Source organism: Hypomesus transpacificus, chromosome 17, assembly GCF_021917145.1.
Source record: "Hypomesus transpacificus isolate Combined female chromosome 17, fHypTra1, whole genome shotgun sequence".
NCBI classification, from domain to species: domain Eukaryota; kingdom Metazoa; phylum Chordata; class Actinopteri; order Osmeriformes; family Osmeridae; genus Hypomesus; species Hypomesus transpacificus.
Window position 1 is genome coordinate 14261125 of NC_061076.1, and position 17090 is coordinate 14278214.

At 43.0% G+C, this 17090-nt stretch overlaps 2 protein-coding genes across 4 annotated transcripts; one reads left to right on the forward strand and one right to left on the reverse strand.

Moving 5' to 3' along the window:
* Nucleotides 1–95: 95 nt before the first annotated feature.
* On the forward strand, nucleotides 96–8625 carry tefb (TEF transcription factor, PAR bZIP family member b). 2 transcript variants are annotated; one of them, XM_047038015.1, is made up of 5 exons: nucleotides 96–378; nucleotides 4130–4597; nucleotides 5193–5410; nucleotides 5709–5920; nucleotides 6486–8625. In XM_047038015.1, exons 1-5 carry the CDS (start codon nucleotides 276–278, stop codon nucleotides 6517–6519), a joined length of 1035 nt encoding a protein of 344 aa, XP_046893971.1. In that variant the 5' UTR covers nucleotides 96–275; the 3' UTR covers nucleotides 6520–8625. The 2 variants fall into 2 exon arrangements, with proteins under 2 accessions (XP_046893971.1, XP_046893970.1); XM_047038014.1 differs by lacking the exon at nucleotides 96–378 and adding an exon at nucleotides 2673–2990.
* Nucleotides 8626–9721: 1096 nt separating this feature from the next.
* On the reverse strand, nucleotides 9722–16854 carry LOC124479303 (protein Tob2). Of its 2 annotated transcripts, none has more exons than XM_047038003.1 (2): nucleotides 16645–16854; nucleotides 9722–14970 (listed from the first exon to the last, which is right to left on the reverse strand). In XM_047038003.1, exon 2 carries the CDS (start codon nucleotides 14711–14713, stop codon nucleotides 13490–13492), a length of 1224 nt encoding a protein of 407 aa, XP_046893959.1. In that variant the 5' UTR covers nucleotides 14714–14970; nucleotides 16645–16854; the 3' UTR covers nucleotides 9722–13489. The 2 variants fall into 2 exon arrangements, with proteins under 2 accessions (XP_046893959.1, XP_046893960.1); XM_047038004.1 differs by lacking the exon at nucleotides 16645–16854 and adding an exon at nucleotides 15743–16179.
* Between the last annotated feature and the right edge of the window lie 236 nt (nucleotides 16855–17090).

The following is a 17090-nucleotide window of genomic DNA, read 5'->3' on the forward strand; positions in this document are numbered from 1 at the left end:
TACAACCAATTGACATGGTGTTTCCATTGAATAAACATTCCATTATTAATTTCATGAGGATTCATTGATTGTCGGACAAGATAATTTAAATATTCAGTAAGTCGGAAAGCGTGACCACTGACCAACATGTTGCTGCACCGCGTGATAATACCTGAGAAGTTGGAAAGTAGTTGGGAAAGGAAATAGTTTTCTACGTAAAGTGTAGCCTCAAGTCTCTTTACCAGGATTTGGTGATTCGTTTACTGATAAAAGCACCTCAGTCTTGTTGTTTAGAAATGTCAACAGCTAATAAAATATTCGGGGACAATGGTAATGTTAATGAAGTCTTCAAAACTCTTTTGGACTACCCATTATTTTTCTCTGCCTTTGATGACAACGGTAAGTCCGTATTCTGCATGAATAAACGTAACCAAATCTGTTACACTATTGTGAGTGTACAGCGACGATTCAAGCTTACTCAAAATGTGTTTTAGAGTAATGTGGCAACATGTTATTACTAAGCTGTAGGCCACTCTGTTTGGATAGTGCGTTCATTTTGTGACATGCAGCCGGTGCATCTACTCCCTATGACATGTTGACAAAATAAACTGATGCAGTAGCTTAGAAATGGGCAAAAACCTTCTCAGCGTAAAATATCCCTGTTTGCATGCCACTTGCCACCCTATTATGTTCTCATACTATGTGGACCTAATGTTGTGATGAAAATGTCTAAATTGAAATCGGGCCCATTGTGGTGTATCCAATGTTACTCTATTGAGGAATCTCTGTAAACATTTTGTCTCTGCAACCCTTCCCACCCACAACCACTCTGCTTTCGAAGTATCCTTTACCAGAACCAGAGAGGGAATTGGCCTAATAGTAGCCTAAGCCTACACCCCAAGATTTCAGAAGGGGTACCTGTAGTAATATGACAGAATGACACACAACGCACGTTAACCTTGGGTGTCAACCTATTATAATTTCCTTCTTAGAAAGCACTTTCTTTACAATCCATAAATCCTCTGGCAGGTTGGTTGTTTTCAATGCAAGATTACGTGAAAATACTTCTCCCTTCAGTCCTCTGTCCTTGGATCTGCCTTTTGAGACCTTATATTCAATGGTTGAATCTCATGTTCCTCCTTGAATTCCTCACAACCTTTCCTCTTAAAAACATGTGTTTTGAGTATGAAGGCTATACAAGGAATCAAGAACATACATTTAACATTCAGTCCTTTCGGCAAATCCATGAATTGTGATAATACACAAACTTGTTTGCATGTTTACATTTCAATAGGCAAAGTAAATGGTGTGGTGTTGTAGAAGGCGGTCCTTGACCTGTTTAATGTTGCTGAGATGAACACAGTCTTCATCGCCAAAATTCCATCTGTTCTGTGGGCAAGAAACAGACGAAGATTGGCATCATCATCAGTCTCTTGGCAACCAAAAGCACTGTGTACTGTCACCGAGAGCTGTGTGCCCTCTGGTCTCCTCTGAGGAGAGCGAAGCAGGACAGGATATCACAGAGGACATGTTTTGGCTTGACATTGAATGCAAAGATTAGTGTGAAACATTAGATTACTTTTTGTTGAAAAGTTGATTTTGATCCCTTAGATCCAGTGTTAGGACTGATGTGAGGGATCACGATCAGCCAAGACAGTGTTCTAAGGTGGCAAACTCTAGCTTATTTATTGATAGCTAAACATATTCAACTTCCCCTCTGAAGATAAATCGCGTCGTTTTATTCCAGTGAAATAAAAGCTATTGCATAAAGATTGCAATTGAAGTGGGTTGTTTGCTTGTCCTCTAAGGCTTTTTGTTGAAGTGAGAAAATATATGCGGCGTGCCATGGAATGGTGTCCAGTAGGCTACATTATATGTCCCTGGCTAAAACCACACTTTAGCTTTGTACGATTCATATTGGCACTGTAATAAATAAATAAACAAGATCGTCGTGGTTCTGTCTGTGTAGTTGGAAGTTTAAATATGTCCCTAACCAGATCCACACACATGAACATGATGCATCAGAAAGGATGAGGACAGAATGTTTTTGTCAGTGCACACCATCGCACGAATCTCATCTGGTACCGCCTTACTGCGCACGTGCCATAAACACGCCCACCAGACAGTTTGTTCCTGCACGTGAGTGGAGGGCACGTGTTTGGTCACCAGTGGTGTGTCACCTTGTGGAAGTGGATGAAACAGCGTAGGCAACGCCTATCTCCTTACTGAATTATTGTTGGAATGACCATCTGACAGATTTACAAATCTCATAAAAAGTCGTCAGATTTCTGCCCTTTCGCCAACTGTATTGCTCAAACAGAAAGAAAGAAAAAATCCCTATATTGTTTTCATCATAATTAATCACCCAGCATTGCTACCTACAGTAGTACAGCATATTAATATTAAGGTGCCTGCATATGCCACCCGTTCACACGTGGGTTGGTGATGAGGCTGTTCTTTGGGCTATGAGTAGCCTAGTTTGTGGTCATCAGTCGAGACAAAATGTTCCCTTCTCTGTTCACGCACGTTGTACATATCTATCAGCCTTTGCAATGTATAGGAAATGTACAAGGTTTTGCTTCAGCCAATAGATTTAACGGGCGTTGCACTGCTACAATTCAGAACGACACTCCAGCACTAAATATTAATGTCGGGCATCCAATCAGCGTTTACCATTGCCAAAGGAGGCGCAGCCAAAAGCTCATGAATAACGAAACAGCGCTCCCCGAAGCGACTGACAGGTCTGTGTTGTGTTGTTTTGTTTCTGAAGCTTGAAATTGTCAAACAGGTTTCCAAGCAACATCGAGTCTGAAACAAAAGGGATCACCGTCAGTATATATTTGCTTACCTTTTCCCACGGAATATTTCCATTTGCGCTATAGAAATGGCCGAAAAAGCGACTGTCGATGGGACACTGGAGCTTAAATGTAGTCCTCAGAAATCGTTCCCTTTTGTTTTAAAGAAGATTATGGACATCCCACCTCCTAATATTCTCGACGAAGGCGACGACGGTAAGACGAGTCTTACATTTATGGGGGAAAAACCCACGTATGAGGTGTGATATTCGTGTCTCCATGCAAGGCATCTACAACTTGACCCACATTGAATGAGGACTATAACGTTGTCAAGCTTGGCTCACCCTTAATTGTCAGCATTCAAATGGAAACGTAGTAATGCATGTTTAAGGTGCAAGTAATCACTTGCGAATAGTGATGTCCGTCAACAATGAAGTTAGGAAAGCTAGTCTATTGTAGACTACAGTTGGTGGTGAGGGCTGTTACAGTCCTGTTTCCCCTTGGCTTCAGCACATAAGTGGGTGGGGGAGGGGAAGGAGGTGACGGGAAAGGAACAAAAAGTTCTAGCACCTCTCAGTATGCTTAAGAGCAGTGTACCCAAGTCATAATGAGGAATCAAGACAAGCAACTCATCACATTTCGCCTGAACATTCTACTGAATTTTGGGAAGCTCATGTCATATCCATGGTCGCACTTTTGCGTTAAGTGCTAACTTTCGCTCCCACCCTGGTTTGTCTGCTTCTCTCATGCACCTTCCTGGCTCCCGTTTCACGTCCATTATTGACCTTTTTTTTTTTTTACTATACCATGACATTGAAACCTACTTTTGTTTGCCCATGTTTCTTTGTGTGTTAAACATGGTCACGCCCCCTTCTCCACTCTGACCCCCCCCCCCCCCCCCCCCCCATCACCTTTCCCTTCAGTCCCTCTATTTCGTAGATAAAGATCGACGTCCATCGCAGACAACCGTTATTTGGATGTATTTGATAATTTTGGTGAAGCATTGATTTGACATTTAGTTGTGACAGTGCAAAGCCTCATCCCGTGTCCATGTATCAGACAGACAAGTGAAGTATTTCAGATCAGAATCAGAATTCGGTTCATTCGCAACGGAATTTACAGTGGCAGGGAGGTGCAAACACTAAACATATACGAATCTTAAATTAAGTAAAGGTACAAAAGTTTAACCATTCCTAAGAACTCAATAATCTAAGAATAAAACAATTTAAATATTTAAAAAAATATATAAAAATACGAATAAGAATGAGCAGCAGGGATGGTCAACATAGTGCAAACAGATACTGGGTTAAATAATGAATGAATGAATTTATATTTCTCTCTGTCCTGTTTTCCAGAAATAGAGAAGGAGAAATTGTGTTCGACTGAAAATGTGGAGACCGGATCAGGCGGAGGGGACAGCGGAGCCGGGGGTACAGGCGGCAGTGGGGGCGGCGTGTCAGCGTCCCTGACCCCAGCCATATGGGAGAAGACCATCCCCTATGACGGGGAGAAGTTCCACCTGGAGTACATGGACCTGGATGAGTTCCTGCTGGAGAACGGGATCTCCAGCACCCTGGAGGAGGAACTTCAGAAGAGCCTGACCCAGGAAGAGGACAAGGAGAGCAAGGCCCCTTCTACCTCGGCCTCCGCCACCATCTCCTCAGCCTTGGAGATTGTCACCATCACCCTGAAGACAGCCAAGATGGAACAGGAGGAGGAAGAGGAGGAGGAGGAGGAGGAGGGAGGGGAAGATGAGGATGATGATGATCAGGATTCCGTGTCTGTGGCTGATGCAGCCGAAGTCGAGTTGGCCGATTGTGGAGGTGAGTCTCAGAGGCTCAGTCAAATGAACAATATGTTGTGTTCCGGGTAGCATTGACAACAGTCTGCCTTGCTCATCTATTTATGTAGTCCCCACCAACATACTCTTCATCTGTATACAATATCATGAAGGGTTGCGGGTATGGGTAATGTTTTTAGCCACCAATATTCTAATGCTACTTTGCATTCATGATATTCAAATCAGTCACACCCACAAACCACAGACTGCGACACAGAATGTACTAAACTTTCACCCACTGGTGCAGCATTACCATGTGTGTATGTGTGTGTTTATATATATATATACACATGGTCTGGCATGTTGCCCTAGGCGGCTAGAACAAACATGGATACATACAACATGGGACTCGTGTTACGACGCTATATACAACCTTCCCCGATGGACTGTCCTTGGGAAAGAATTGTCAAACTAAACAGCTGTCCACTTCAGTCGAGCAGCTTAGTTTTAAGGGTCTTTTTTTTATTAACATTCTAATTATCCAGTACACCACTTATAAAACAACAATACTCGTCCATAAGTAAACGATCTTGCCGTCAAACCCCGACCTCATTCAGACCCTCCCGTTTCTCCTGTAGATGGCAAAGCGGTGGATCGCAACCCGTCCTCTCCCATCGACCCAGAGGCCATTGAGGTTGATGTGAACTTCCAGCCTGATCCCACCGACCTGGTGCTGTCCAGTGTTCCTGGAGGAGAGCTGTTCAACCCCAGGAAGCACAAGTTCTCAGATGAGGAGCTGAAGCCACAGCCCATGATCAAGAAGGCCAAGAAGGTGTTCGTGCCCAATGAGCAGAAGGTAAAATATTCTAATCCGACACAGTTGTCGACATTATTGTGGGTAGTCCTGTTCATGTCTGTTGTTATAGATCACATTGTGCTATATTATAACCTTATTATATTTATATTATAACAGACCCATTAGGTGACAATTGTATTAGTGTTGGAACCTCATATGGTACAGTAGGGGTCAGAGACCTACCATGAGGGATTAGAGACCAAAGATTATAGCTGTTTCCACAACAGACATTCCCTATTTCAATCCACTGTTGATGCCCGTTCGTCTGCCCCTTTCCTCCTCTCTCTCGCGCCCCAAGGATGATAAATACTGGTCCAGGAGAAAGAAGAACAACATGGCGGCCAAGCGTTCTCGCGATGCCCGACGTCTGAAGGAGAACCAGATCACGGTCCGCGCCTCCTTCCTGGAACGGGAGAACGCGGCGTTGCGGCAGCAGGTGGCCGAGCTGCGGAAAGATTGCGGCCGCTGCAAGAACACCATGGCCCGATACGAAGACAAGTACGGGCCACTGTAAGGCACCGACTCTTCCCCTTTTAGAGACTGTATCTGTCGTCTAACGACACAGAACTCCCCACCAAAATACAAGTTGCAGACACAAAACACAAAAGGGATTTTTTTTTTCTTTCCAAAATGGAAGTGCTGTCTTGTGCTGAGCGCCAGTCAGTCCCTGCGTCCAGCCCCAGACCGGCTAGGAAGCTCCTCTGGAGCTGTGAGCCCACACTGACAGGGAAACCCCGCAGCTGCACAGGAAGGGGGGGGGGAGACAGGAGAGCCCAAAGGAGCGGCTGGCTCCTACACACAGAGAGAAGGGTTCTGGACACTCCCCGTGTCGCTTATACACGGGGAGATGTCGTGAGAGTAGTCCGAAAAAGTCAACGAATATTGGCTTTGCTAAAAAAAAAAGCGGTCTTAGGAATAGAAGAGCCCAGGCCATATGTTATTTAACCACTGCCCACACCAACAAGTTCTGTAGTGGACCAAAAGCATGAGTACCGTTGTAATCGTTGAAAGATGTCCCCACCACCCATCCCTCTGTTTGTGCAGTAACTGACTGTGTTGTCTCCTTTGTTCAAAGAACTCGTGCAGAGGCTCTGAAGAGGGACATGTGAACCAACTGTTGATTTATTCATAATGGGTCATGAGTGGAGCGGAACCAGTGAATAAAATATCCAATGGAATGGAGAGAACCAGATTACACCTTCAGGATTGTAACCATGCAGAGGAGGCAGGAGAGACTGAGATGATGAGGGATTTTGCTAGACAGTCACAGTTCTTCCTCTTTTGTAAGCCTTTGCTTATACTGCACACCCAGTGGTGTGCTCAAAGAATTTCTCTGTACATACTCTTCTCCCCGCACCACGTAGACGTGTGTGTTTGTGCGTTACCCCTGTTTTGCTCCCAACCTTCCCCCCCAGAAACACTGTGTGTGATGGATTAGCTATGGGTGTGGGTGGCCACCATTAATGTACAGTTGGAAGGTATAGTAACTTGAAGAAGAAAAAAAAAGAAGCATGATCCACAATTTTAAGTCATTGTGTATCTTTGTTTTATAACACCCAAATCTTCTCCCAATATCTCACACATTTCAGTTGTTTGGGATATTTCCAAATGACCATTTTGAAAGGAGCAGGGTAAATAATGGTCTGCCAGTATGTTATTGCTCATAGACGAAGGCTTACGTTAGGCATTTATCAGGGCCCTCATTAGTTGAGGGGTATGTACTGTGTAGGGTTGTTTATTTAACTGCACACACTGCAAGTAGGGGGCACTAGAGAGCCAGTGCCCCATATTGTCAGTCACAGACTTTTTGTAAGACCCAAAGATGCCTGCTGTTTATGGTTCCTATGGTTGTTTTTCTGAACTAAGACTATATCTTTGTCAATTTTACCTGTCTTTTTACCCTATTGACTTACTGCTTTTCCTTGTGTTTGTGGAAGAGCTATTATGATCAGTGCTGTATTTATTTTGATAATAATACATCTATTGATTGTGATGTGTGTCAGTATGTATTAGATTATATTTCCTCTGTGGAACAAACCATAAATGAAACAATACATAAAATGATTTGGCAGGGATTTCAATTTTGTTTTTGAAACAAGATTTTGCATATTTTTGAAGCAGAATTGAATTGGAAATTTGCATCTGTCTCCCATTAGTATGCTCCAGTCCAATGAGATTCCATTTAGAACGTGGAGATCCAGGAGGGGTTTAGTCCTGTGAGGTGGAGGCAGGTATGGAGCAGTCAGTTTGGCAAAGCTGAATCAGATCAAAATAACCACGTGAAGCTCAGCTTGCCATGGTGCCTGTGCCTGATTTTATTGTTGCAGACAGTATATGACAGACTGTTAAGCTGTGGGACTCTAATGTCTTCAGCTGATGTGAAACCTGTTAGTTTGTGTTTATTTTGTACTCATTGTAAACAAACAAGCAAAATACATATGGCAATAATATTCTCTTTGACGCAATGCTTGATCTTCCAAATGATTTCAATAATTTTTATGTAGTATGCTACATTTTGAAATGGTCATTGTGCTTCCAGTTTAGATACCCAGTTTTGGTATTTGCTGCATGAATTTAAGCAGGCAAAATTGGGTCATTTTATTATGAAATTCTGTACATAGTTGTGCTTCAGTATCTTCAAATTCAAAATGGATGATATTGTAAACCCAATCTTATTGGCTTAGAAACTGGTGGTTTGTTTGGCCAAAGGGCATGAAGTTAAACTAACCCCAAAAGCGCAAAAAAATCTATCATGATCTCCATATTTTTCAAATGAAATGCTGTTTTTCTTGTTACATGTCTTTCGGTAATAATGGATCGACCTTCCATCCTACAGTGTGATGAGACAGCAGAACTCCATTCTCCGACTCTTTATACTTCCTGTTTTTACTGTTTCTTTACTGTTTAACAGAACCACCTACGCTGTGCAGCTTTTGACCTTGGTTGAAATCTTTATATGTAGCAATCACCATTTTTCATATCAATCACCAAACTGCTATAAAACTCCTCTCACCATCGAAATGACTTTAAGATAACAAGTGCATTTTTATTGTTGTTTTTATTTTATCTGGTAAGGTAATTTTGTCTATTTTATATACAGATACATTTATTGTGATTTCTATTCTCTACCCATGTTTAAGATGCGTGTAATTTCAGTCGGTCCAACTGTACAATCTTGTATCACACATATTAAAGTGGAATTTGATGAAACGCGAGCCCTTGTGTTGACCTTGACTGAGTCATCCGCCAACCGTGGCTGTTCTGCCCGACACTGATGGGATGCAGGGAGATAAACACGGTGCATCACATGGAAGACGGACGACCCCCCCCCCCCCTCCTCCTTCGTGCCTTGTGCACATAATCCATGAGCACATCTGCACACATGCGTATCATCACAGATGGACACACATAAACCCTCACACAAGAATATGTGTGTGTGAAAACATGGTCTCTAGCAGATGAACCCTCACCTATCGAAGCACGATCATTTTGTTGTCTTAGGTCCTGTGTTGTCCTGCCCATCCCTTGTCTTCCCCTCATCAGTATTCCAGTGGAGTTGGGGATATTGCGTAATGATCACATCCACACACAGGGGAGCAGTGTTGCGTAACAGCAGCCTCAAATATGGGGGGAGGAAGGAAGAGAAGGAGAAGGGAGAGACGAGAGGTTGGGAAGGGTGTATTTTGGAAAACAAGAGGGTGGGGGTGGATAAAAGAGAAGCAAAGAAGAGAAACAGGGTGTGGGTGAGCGCAAAGCCTGAGATAAAGGAAAACATGAAGGGGCGGGGGGGGGGGGGTGACAAATGGTGAGTGGGCGATGAGGAGATGGAGAGGAGAGCCAAGCCAAGGAGAGGACCGACCATGCATGTTAATGTCAAACTGTGAAACGCCATTGGAGAGCAGCACTCTGGGTATTCACATCACAGCAGACTGCCTCGGGCTGCCTACTCATGAAAGGCATTCAGAACAGGCTCACTATCTAAACATTAAGACACATCTCCGCTGATGAAATTAGAGGTAATGCCAACTGACTTATTTTAGAATGGTGAACATCTTTCTAACTGAATGTTTTCCACTGAATGTCGACCAAAAAAACATTTGACCAGGGCTCACGGGTTTTGTCAAAAATAAGACATGAGAATGTTTGTTCATAAAGAGATGACATTTCTCCTCAAGGTAATTCAATTTAAGATGCCATGTGTTCTAATATATTTCTCAGACGCTAACACAATGGAAGCTACACCTCTCATACTTGAGTAACGTTAGACACACAAGAAAGAGAATCAAACAAGCAGGTTATTTTCCATGCTTATTTTTGCCATTCGGTTTTATTACAAACTTAAAAAAGAATCTGATACAATAGGAAACTGCAGTAGTAAGTCCCAGTGTTACCGGGGCAGCACAGAAAACAGGTCATTGCATTTCAGTAGTGAAAGATTCATCATATACATCTACAGGGTGTACAGATAAGATACAAAATAGGAAAAACGATAACAAAATACAGGCAAAAAAGAAAGCACTATATTAATATAGCTTCTTTAATTATAATATTTAGTCTTTACAGTTTAATCTTACATAGAAAATAAATGTATTTTTTATTACAACAAAATATTCCAAAGTGCAAAATAAAATACATAGATGTAAGCAAGGGACACAAGAATAGAAAATGGTTCAACCGCAATCAGATTTCATCCTGGTGACAGAGCAGCAGAGTTTGTGGATTTTAAAAGCCTTTTTTATTTTTATTAATAAAGATATATGGAACGCCTTTTCTAATCTGTTATCAAATGTATTTAAATGATGTAACAAAACATGCCATGTAGTGAGATCCCCTCCATCCAGCAGATGACCTTCAGGTCACTTAACTGTGTAGCCATCAAGACACCTCTGGACCTCTCACTTCCAGGCCCCAAGAATTAACATCAAGCCATGTATGCCTACAAAGTAATCGGACCAAAGACAGAAAGCAGAAGGGAGGGAGCCCTTTTGCAAGTTTGGGTTTGGACTAAAACAGATGTCACAGAAAAGGAACAGAAAGAGAAAGAGTGAGGAGAGCGCAAACAGGTTCATCTAGCTTGCCTCCATCATTAGAATAGCCGTCCATCACCAGGATTCACTAATCACGGAACAATCACATTCATTGCTTATCCATCTTCACCTGCTTTGAATACCAATGTCTTATTTAATAAGGATGGACTGGAACATCTGCACTAAGGAATATGACCCCCTGAACCACCTCACTGAACTAGAATATGGTGACGACACTGCTTAGAAACAGGGTCAGCCCCTATGGCTGTGTCTGTAGGACATGACAAATATGGAGACCAACAAACACTATATGAAAAGTATGCAATTATATATATATATATATATAAAAAAATAAGTAATCTCAACATTCTCTGTTGTATGATCTTGGTTTAGGTCCCAATTCAGCACTTGTCCACTCCCCTCCATAAGTGTGGTGTACATATAAATGCTGACATTTAGTCTACATTCCAGTATCATGTATGGGAATGGACAAGAACACACCCCAGATTAAGGACTGGAAACCAGAGGTTGACATGGTGGGCTAAAACAAAGGACGTGTAACATGATGAGACGACAAAAATGAGGATTATGGGTGTGAAGCAATAAGAGGGCATAGAGACTGGTAAGAAGCCAGACACCGTGGATTAATTCAAATTTGCAAGCAGATCATTTGGGATTTTTGGTTGAGGTCATTTAGGATTTACAGTTTTGACCAATCCTTTTTAAATATCTATGGTTGCAGTGATTCAACATGGTGTGAGGGAGCAGGAGACTGTTCCCAGACTGCCTTTTTGACAAACTGGAAATGACTGAGTACACAAACTAGATCAAAGTTTGAGTTTGATTTCCAATCAACGTACCATTGTAAACATTCATGCCTGAAACCCTCCACAAACCCAACTTGAGTTTACATTTACCCGTCTTTTATTGGAGAAATTCTATACAGGAACAATACACATTCAATACTTTATACATCAATTTTTTTTGTCTCAACTTGCATATATATTTATATAGTTCTGAAAAAATAACCTCAGCAAATAAGAAACTAAATGAAGGAAATCTGAACATAAGAAATCTTTACATATTTCTATAGTTATAGTATAATGTCTTACCCTTATAAATGTACTTTGATAATTCTTTTGAAAAAACACAGGGAAAAAAAAATATAGAAAAATTGTAAATAAATTACAAACAAATGTAAAAATGCACCCTTCCCTCACAATCGCAACATTTATATAAAGTGATCTCGGTTCTCCCCACCCCACCCCCCTAAACTGAATGAACAGAAACAAAGACAACTCTCAGGACTGCGTGCATGCATATGACCGACCGTCACATAGCAATGCCAGTAAGCACAAGTCAAGGGTCATCAGGTTAGCTTATACACAGACATTAATGGGCATAGCTAGAAGAAAATAACATTCAAATGATCGCTAAACTGCCCCCCACCTCCACCCCACATTACACAAATCTAACTCACTGACACCTTGCAAATTTAACTAACACAATGGGCCATCGTAAAAAAAAAAAAAAAAAAAAAAAAAAAAAGGGCAAGGGAATGAGAATGTTAAGCAGCTCCCTTCATGGCTGGGAGGGAGGCGGGGGGAACGTGTTCTCTGTGGCCCAGAAATATATGTACATAAAGTGCTGGATGGCTCAAGAAGGACATTGAGGACTGAGGCTGCCCCGTCCCCTCATGACAAACTAGCTACCATCTATTCCACAGAGCTGGAGGATCACTTGGATCAAGTAATTCAGATGAAAGGCTCAAATAATTACTAAAACACTACATCGCATCATATTTGTAGTCCTCACTGCAACAAAAAAAAAAAACTGCTTTTTGTTTGATTTTCATCTTACACAAGAGCAGCAGCAACTGGAACAGAGATAATCAGGGATTAAAAGAACAGGGAAGCAAGTGAGCTTGTTAGGGTGAGTTGTTGGCTGCTATGCAACACAGGCTCACCAAAAACGGGCTCTGGGTTTATAAGCGTTGATCTCAGCCAAATGTACCCCAACTGCCAAAGGTGATCGAACTTTCCAGATATCCCAGTCTTGCCCTCCCATCCTTGTTTCTCTGCAGAGTAAGAGCTCTCCTTCATAGACAGTCCTAAGCCATTTATCGCAATCCCCCACTACTTAAATGCATCCCATCCCCCTCCGGTTCACCGTCACACACTGCTGACTTGGGACAGTGCGTGTGTTCGTGCATATATATTTGTGTGTATTAGAGATTATTATGTTGTATCCTAAAATGCAAAGATCAACTCGCTCTCTTCCTGTCTCCCCTCACGTTCACCAAGTTCCTCTGACCTTCACAACAGTCATTTTTCCTTTCATAACACCAGTGCTTTAACCTGCCCCACACTCAAATGCTTAGTCCGCTACACTGACTCACAGACAAAGCAAACTCACTTTCAGCTGAACAGATTGGAAAAATGGTTTGGACTGTGTGTGTGTGTGTGTGAGAGAGAGAATGAAATCTTAGTAAATAGACCCATTATAAAATCAAAGGGATGTCGAGCATTAGAGCCAACAGAGAGACACAGGATTATACATCAACACAGCACAGTCCCCTCTGTTATCTTGTCAACGAGTGCAGCACCAATTGCAAAGCAAAGAGCTGCACTTCGACCACCATTCTATGAGACAATCCCTCTTCACAGCATGACTGTGCAGTGCAAAAAATTGCAAACCAACACACACACACACACACACTTCTGCCAGACCAGCAAGCCAAGGACATCTTTATAAGTGGAACATTCAATGCAAAAACAAATGTCACTGTGCAACAGGAGGCTGGTTACTCCTCTGGTTGAAGACAAACTCAAAACTGAATCTCAGAACAGCCAGACAAAACTGTGCCAAAAGTGTACTTGAGACGGATCACATTAAATGTTTTGGATGTGGTATTAACAGAAAGAAAAATAACCCTTAGCTGTAGAATTGTTAAGAACACGTTTAGAAAAACATGACAGTAAATATTTAAGAGCATCACTGTCCACCATCTGTCGTAGCAATACTCAACACATTATCGTAACTGGGTAAAGGCCTAGTTGGCCAGCACCACAGACTGGAAGGCCTGGCTGGGATATTGCAGGTTGTAGCCTCCTAGGCCCTCCACGAAGGGGGGCTTCTCCATGTAGGAGATTCCACTGTTGCCCCCAATCAAGCCCACGGCTGGGCCTGGTGGGGGGCTGGAGAAGGGGTCGAAGGCGGGGTGGGAGTGGGCAGGGTGAGGGGGTTGAAAGGGGCTGGCATGAGCGGGCAGGGGCCCAGAGCCATCTGTGTCAAAGTAGAGCGGCCCCGGGGATCCTGGGTATACAAACTCTTTGGCGTTGGGGGAGAGCTGGCTGGGGATGCCCCCCCCCAGGGAGTGCAGGGAGAGGGACAGGGGCTTGTGCTTCAGCAGCCCTGGGGGGGAGATGGTGGTGGGGGAGCGGGAGAGCATCCTCTGGGGAGGAGGGACCCCCACCCCTGAGCTGCTGCCAGACCCAGACACGCCACACTTCTTCATCTTGGTGGAGCCAAATTTAGTAGCAGCAAAACTAGCGGTGGTGAAGGTGATGGGCTGCAGGGGCGGCCGGGTGTTGGGCAGGGCGGCAGGAGGCTGCTGCTGGGAGGGGAGGTAAGGGAGAGCCCCGCTGGGAGGGGAGGGTGTCGAGGTGTTGGAGGAATGGGTGGTGGGGTTGGTGGGAGTGCTGGAGCCAGGGTAGCTGTAGAGCCCAGGGCAGGACGAGGAGGAGAGGGGTGTAGGGGAGCTGGAGAGAGAGGGGAGCAGGACCGGGGACACCTGTCCTCCAATGGGAACAAACACCTGTGCCTCCGGGTTGAACCCAATACTCTTGGCCTCTTCTGCATCGATGTCTCCTTTGCTATCGCCATTCCCTCCTTCTGGCCTCTCTCCTTCCCCTCCTATGCCCGGTGGGTCCTCCAGGTACAGAACTTTCACAGCTCCCTTCTCCCCAATCTGGTAGGACACCTCGTAGGGATCGATCCATACACTCAGCTCTGAGGGGACGTTAGCACGCACCTCCTCTGTGTCCAGGCCACTCCTCCGGGCTGCCAGCTCCACCACAGGGTCCCAGGGAGCGCCGAGGTGCAGACAGCGGAAGGCAGATCCCCGGAGAGGAGCCTCGGGGTACCAGTGGCCCTCAAAGCGTGAAACCAGTATCCTCTCCAGCTCTTCCCCAAAAAGGTCTGCTCGGCGACGAGGGAGCTTGTTATACAGGTAGGACACAATAAAGTTCAGGGCAACCTTCACCTCCAAGTGCATGGTTGAGCCAGGCCAGCGTAGTCTGGGTCTCGGTATTCAAATTGTGTGTCAGAAGAAGAGGTATTACAGTACTGGAGTGGCTCGTAGCAGTCTTATATTTTTTGCTACATTTGATGAAGCCAGTAAGGAAGCAAGCTGAGGAATCGTATTTCTCCTTCAAGGAGGTCAGACTGAACTGACTTGGAGGCCAAAAGATAGTCCAACCTTCTCAGCAAAGTCTGAAGATGCTTGTCTGGTGTAAATATGCCAGTTTCACACTGTTAAATGAGAGGGAAGGGGAAAATGTGGTTATTCATAAGAGAAAACTAAACTACTTCAGGACAAAGTGAGAAAAATAATGCAGTTGAGGAAGAAATGCTGAGAACAGGATTGAATATCTTGAAAAGCTGAAGCAAGATGCTACACTGTTCTTGACTACACACTGAGAACATTGAGTTTCAGGAAAAACTCGATAAGCTTGTTGTAAATGCATTCAATCTTTTTTCCCCCTTGTGAGAACAACATGGTGTAAAATGGCAGGGCAGTAACCGATGACTGTAGAGAACACAATGTCCCACCATGCAATACTTCTACGTCATCATCACAACACGTGCACCGCCTCCGCACCATAAACATTTCACCTCGTTCCATTTAGCTCTTTGCCAGGTGTAACAACAAAATAAGAACAACAACCTTATTTTAATTGTGGATGAACTGATAAGAATCAAATGTAAGTTAATTACATTTTTAAAAGGTTCTTAGTCTTATTGTACACCAAGTTTGTATACGAACAAGACGAGGCATATCATGGTAAACCTCCACACATATCCCTTTGCTATAGCAGGCTGCCATCAGGCTTCAATGCTGTATTCACACAATTGGATTGTTGGACAGACTTAACTTGAGAATATATTCCCACTTTCCTATGAAAATACCCAACCAGGATACATTTATTTTCGACATCCAATGTCATTCAATGTCATTTGGTTAAAATCTCGTTTAGAGGACCTGTTTCATTCTAAAGGTCGTGGGCTTAATGTTAAAACAAACCTGACTGTTCGACCATGTCCAGCCAAAACATGCCTCTCTCCCCATCCTTTCCATTTGAGAAATCTGAGACGTTGTTCGCTTGTTTACTCATCAAATTCTACCAACGTTCATTTAGGCCAATAGCAGCTATTTCTATAATCCCCTGTATTTTAAATTAATATTAGCCATACGAGTGACGGTTGCTTTATGGCCTTTATTGACTAACGACTAGGCCTACCCTTCTTTCAAAAAGTAACAGCTTGAAAATTCATTGCAACAATGTAAATAACCAGGGGAGTACAATATGCATTCAAATGTGTCGCCTATTCTATCTTAGGATACAAGACGGAAATGGAATGTCATATAGACTCTTGCATACGCACTTTTAATATAAAACAAAATGATGCGATAATAAATCCCATGCAGCTTTGTAGCCTGGAACACCAAAGAAACCTTATCCATCAGGATTGGAAGCTTGTAATGATTACACAGTTTGATGTTGGCAAAGTGATACCTATTATGGTGTCACTGTCAATCTACACCAGCTCTTCTATATAATTGAATTAAAGGGTGGCTAATAAAGTAGTGAGTGTTGCAGTCTCAAGTCTGTCGATTGACCGAGGGCAAAAAGAGATGAGCCCGGAATAAATTAATCTTGTCAGCAAAGAGTAAACCTGCAACCAGAAGCTATTCAACCTTTGTTATTAACAACCAAATTGTTTTCCCAGAATTTAGCAATATCTTCAAATCAAAAATGGATGACAACACAGAACCCATATGTTCTCGACAGGTAGCGCGTCTTTGGTAAATCCCAAACCGTCAGAAGATCACGATCTACAACGAATAAATGCATCTCTAGATCAGTTTCTAAAGATGTATGATAAAAGCATGTTTATAAGTGGATATTCTTTATCTGTACTTACAAATGCCAAGGTTGTGTTCAAGTCCTGTTCTTTATTTCCTGTACGAAACAATAGATTTTTAGGATGTTTTTTGCTGCCGAACGCCGTTTCACAACGATAGGTTTGGTCTCTTTTGTATGATCTTATCTCAAACGTGAGATTCAAAGCTTCCCCGTTTCCTCAACCGACAGGTTGAATGAAACATCCAGAGAACTTTACAGTTTGTCAACCTTGCGCATTTATACAGAACCATTCGCCCACACCCCCTGTGCTCGGATTTGGTCCTATCTGGAACTACTTTCTTGACATTATAATTTCTTTTTTTGACTAATCATTGCTCTCATGTATGCTTTTCTTTATTTCTTAGTTAGTAGCCAGTGTAATATGCATTTGTACTCATGTTGTTTGGACTACCACCCACAACAAAAGTCTTATGTTTGTTATTTGTGCATTGTTTGCACCTTGTT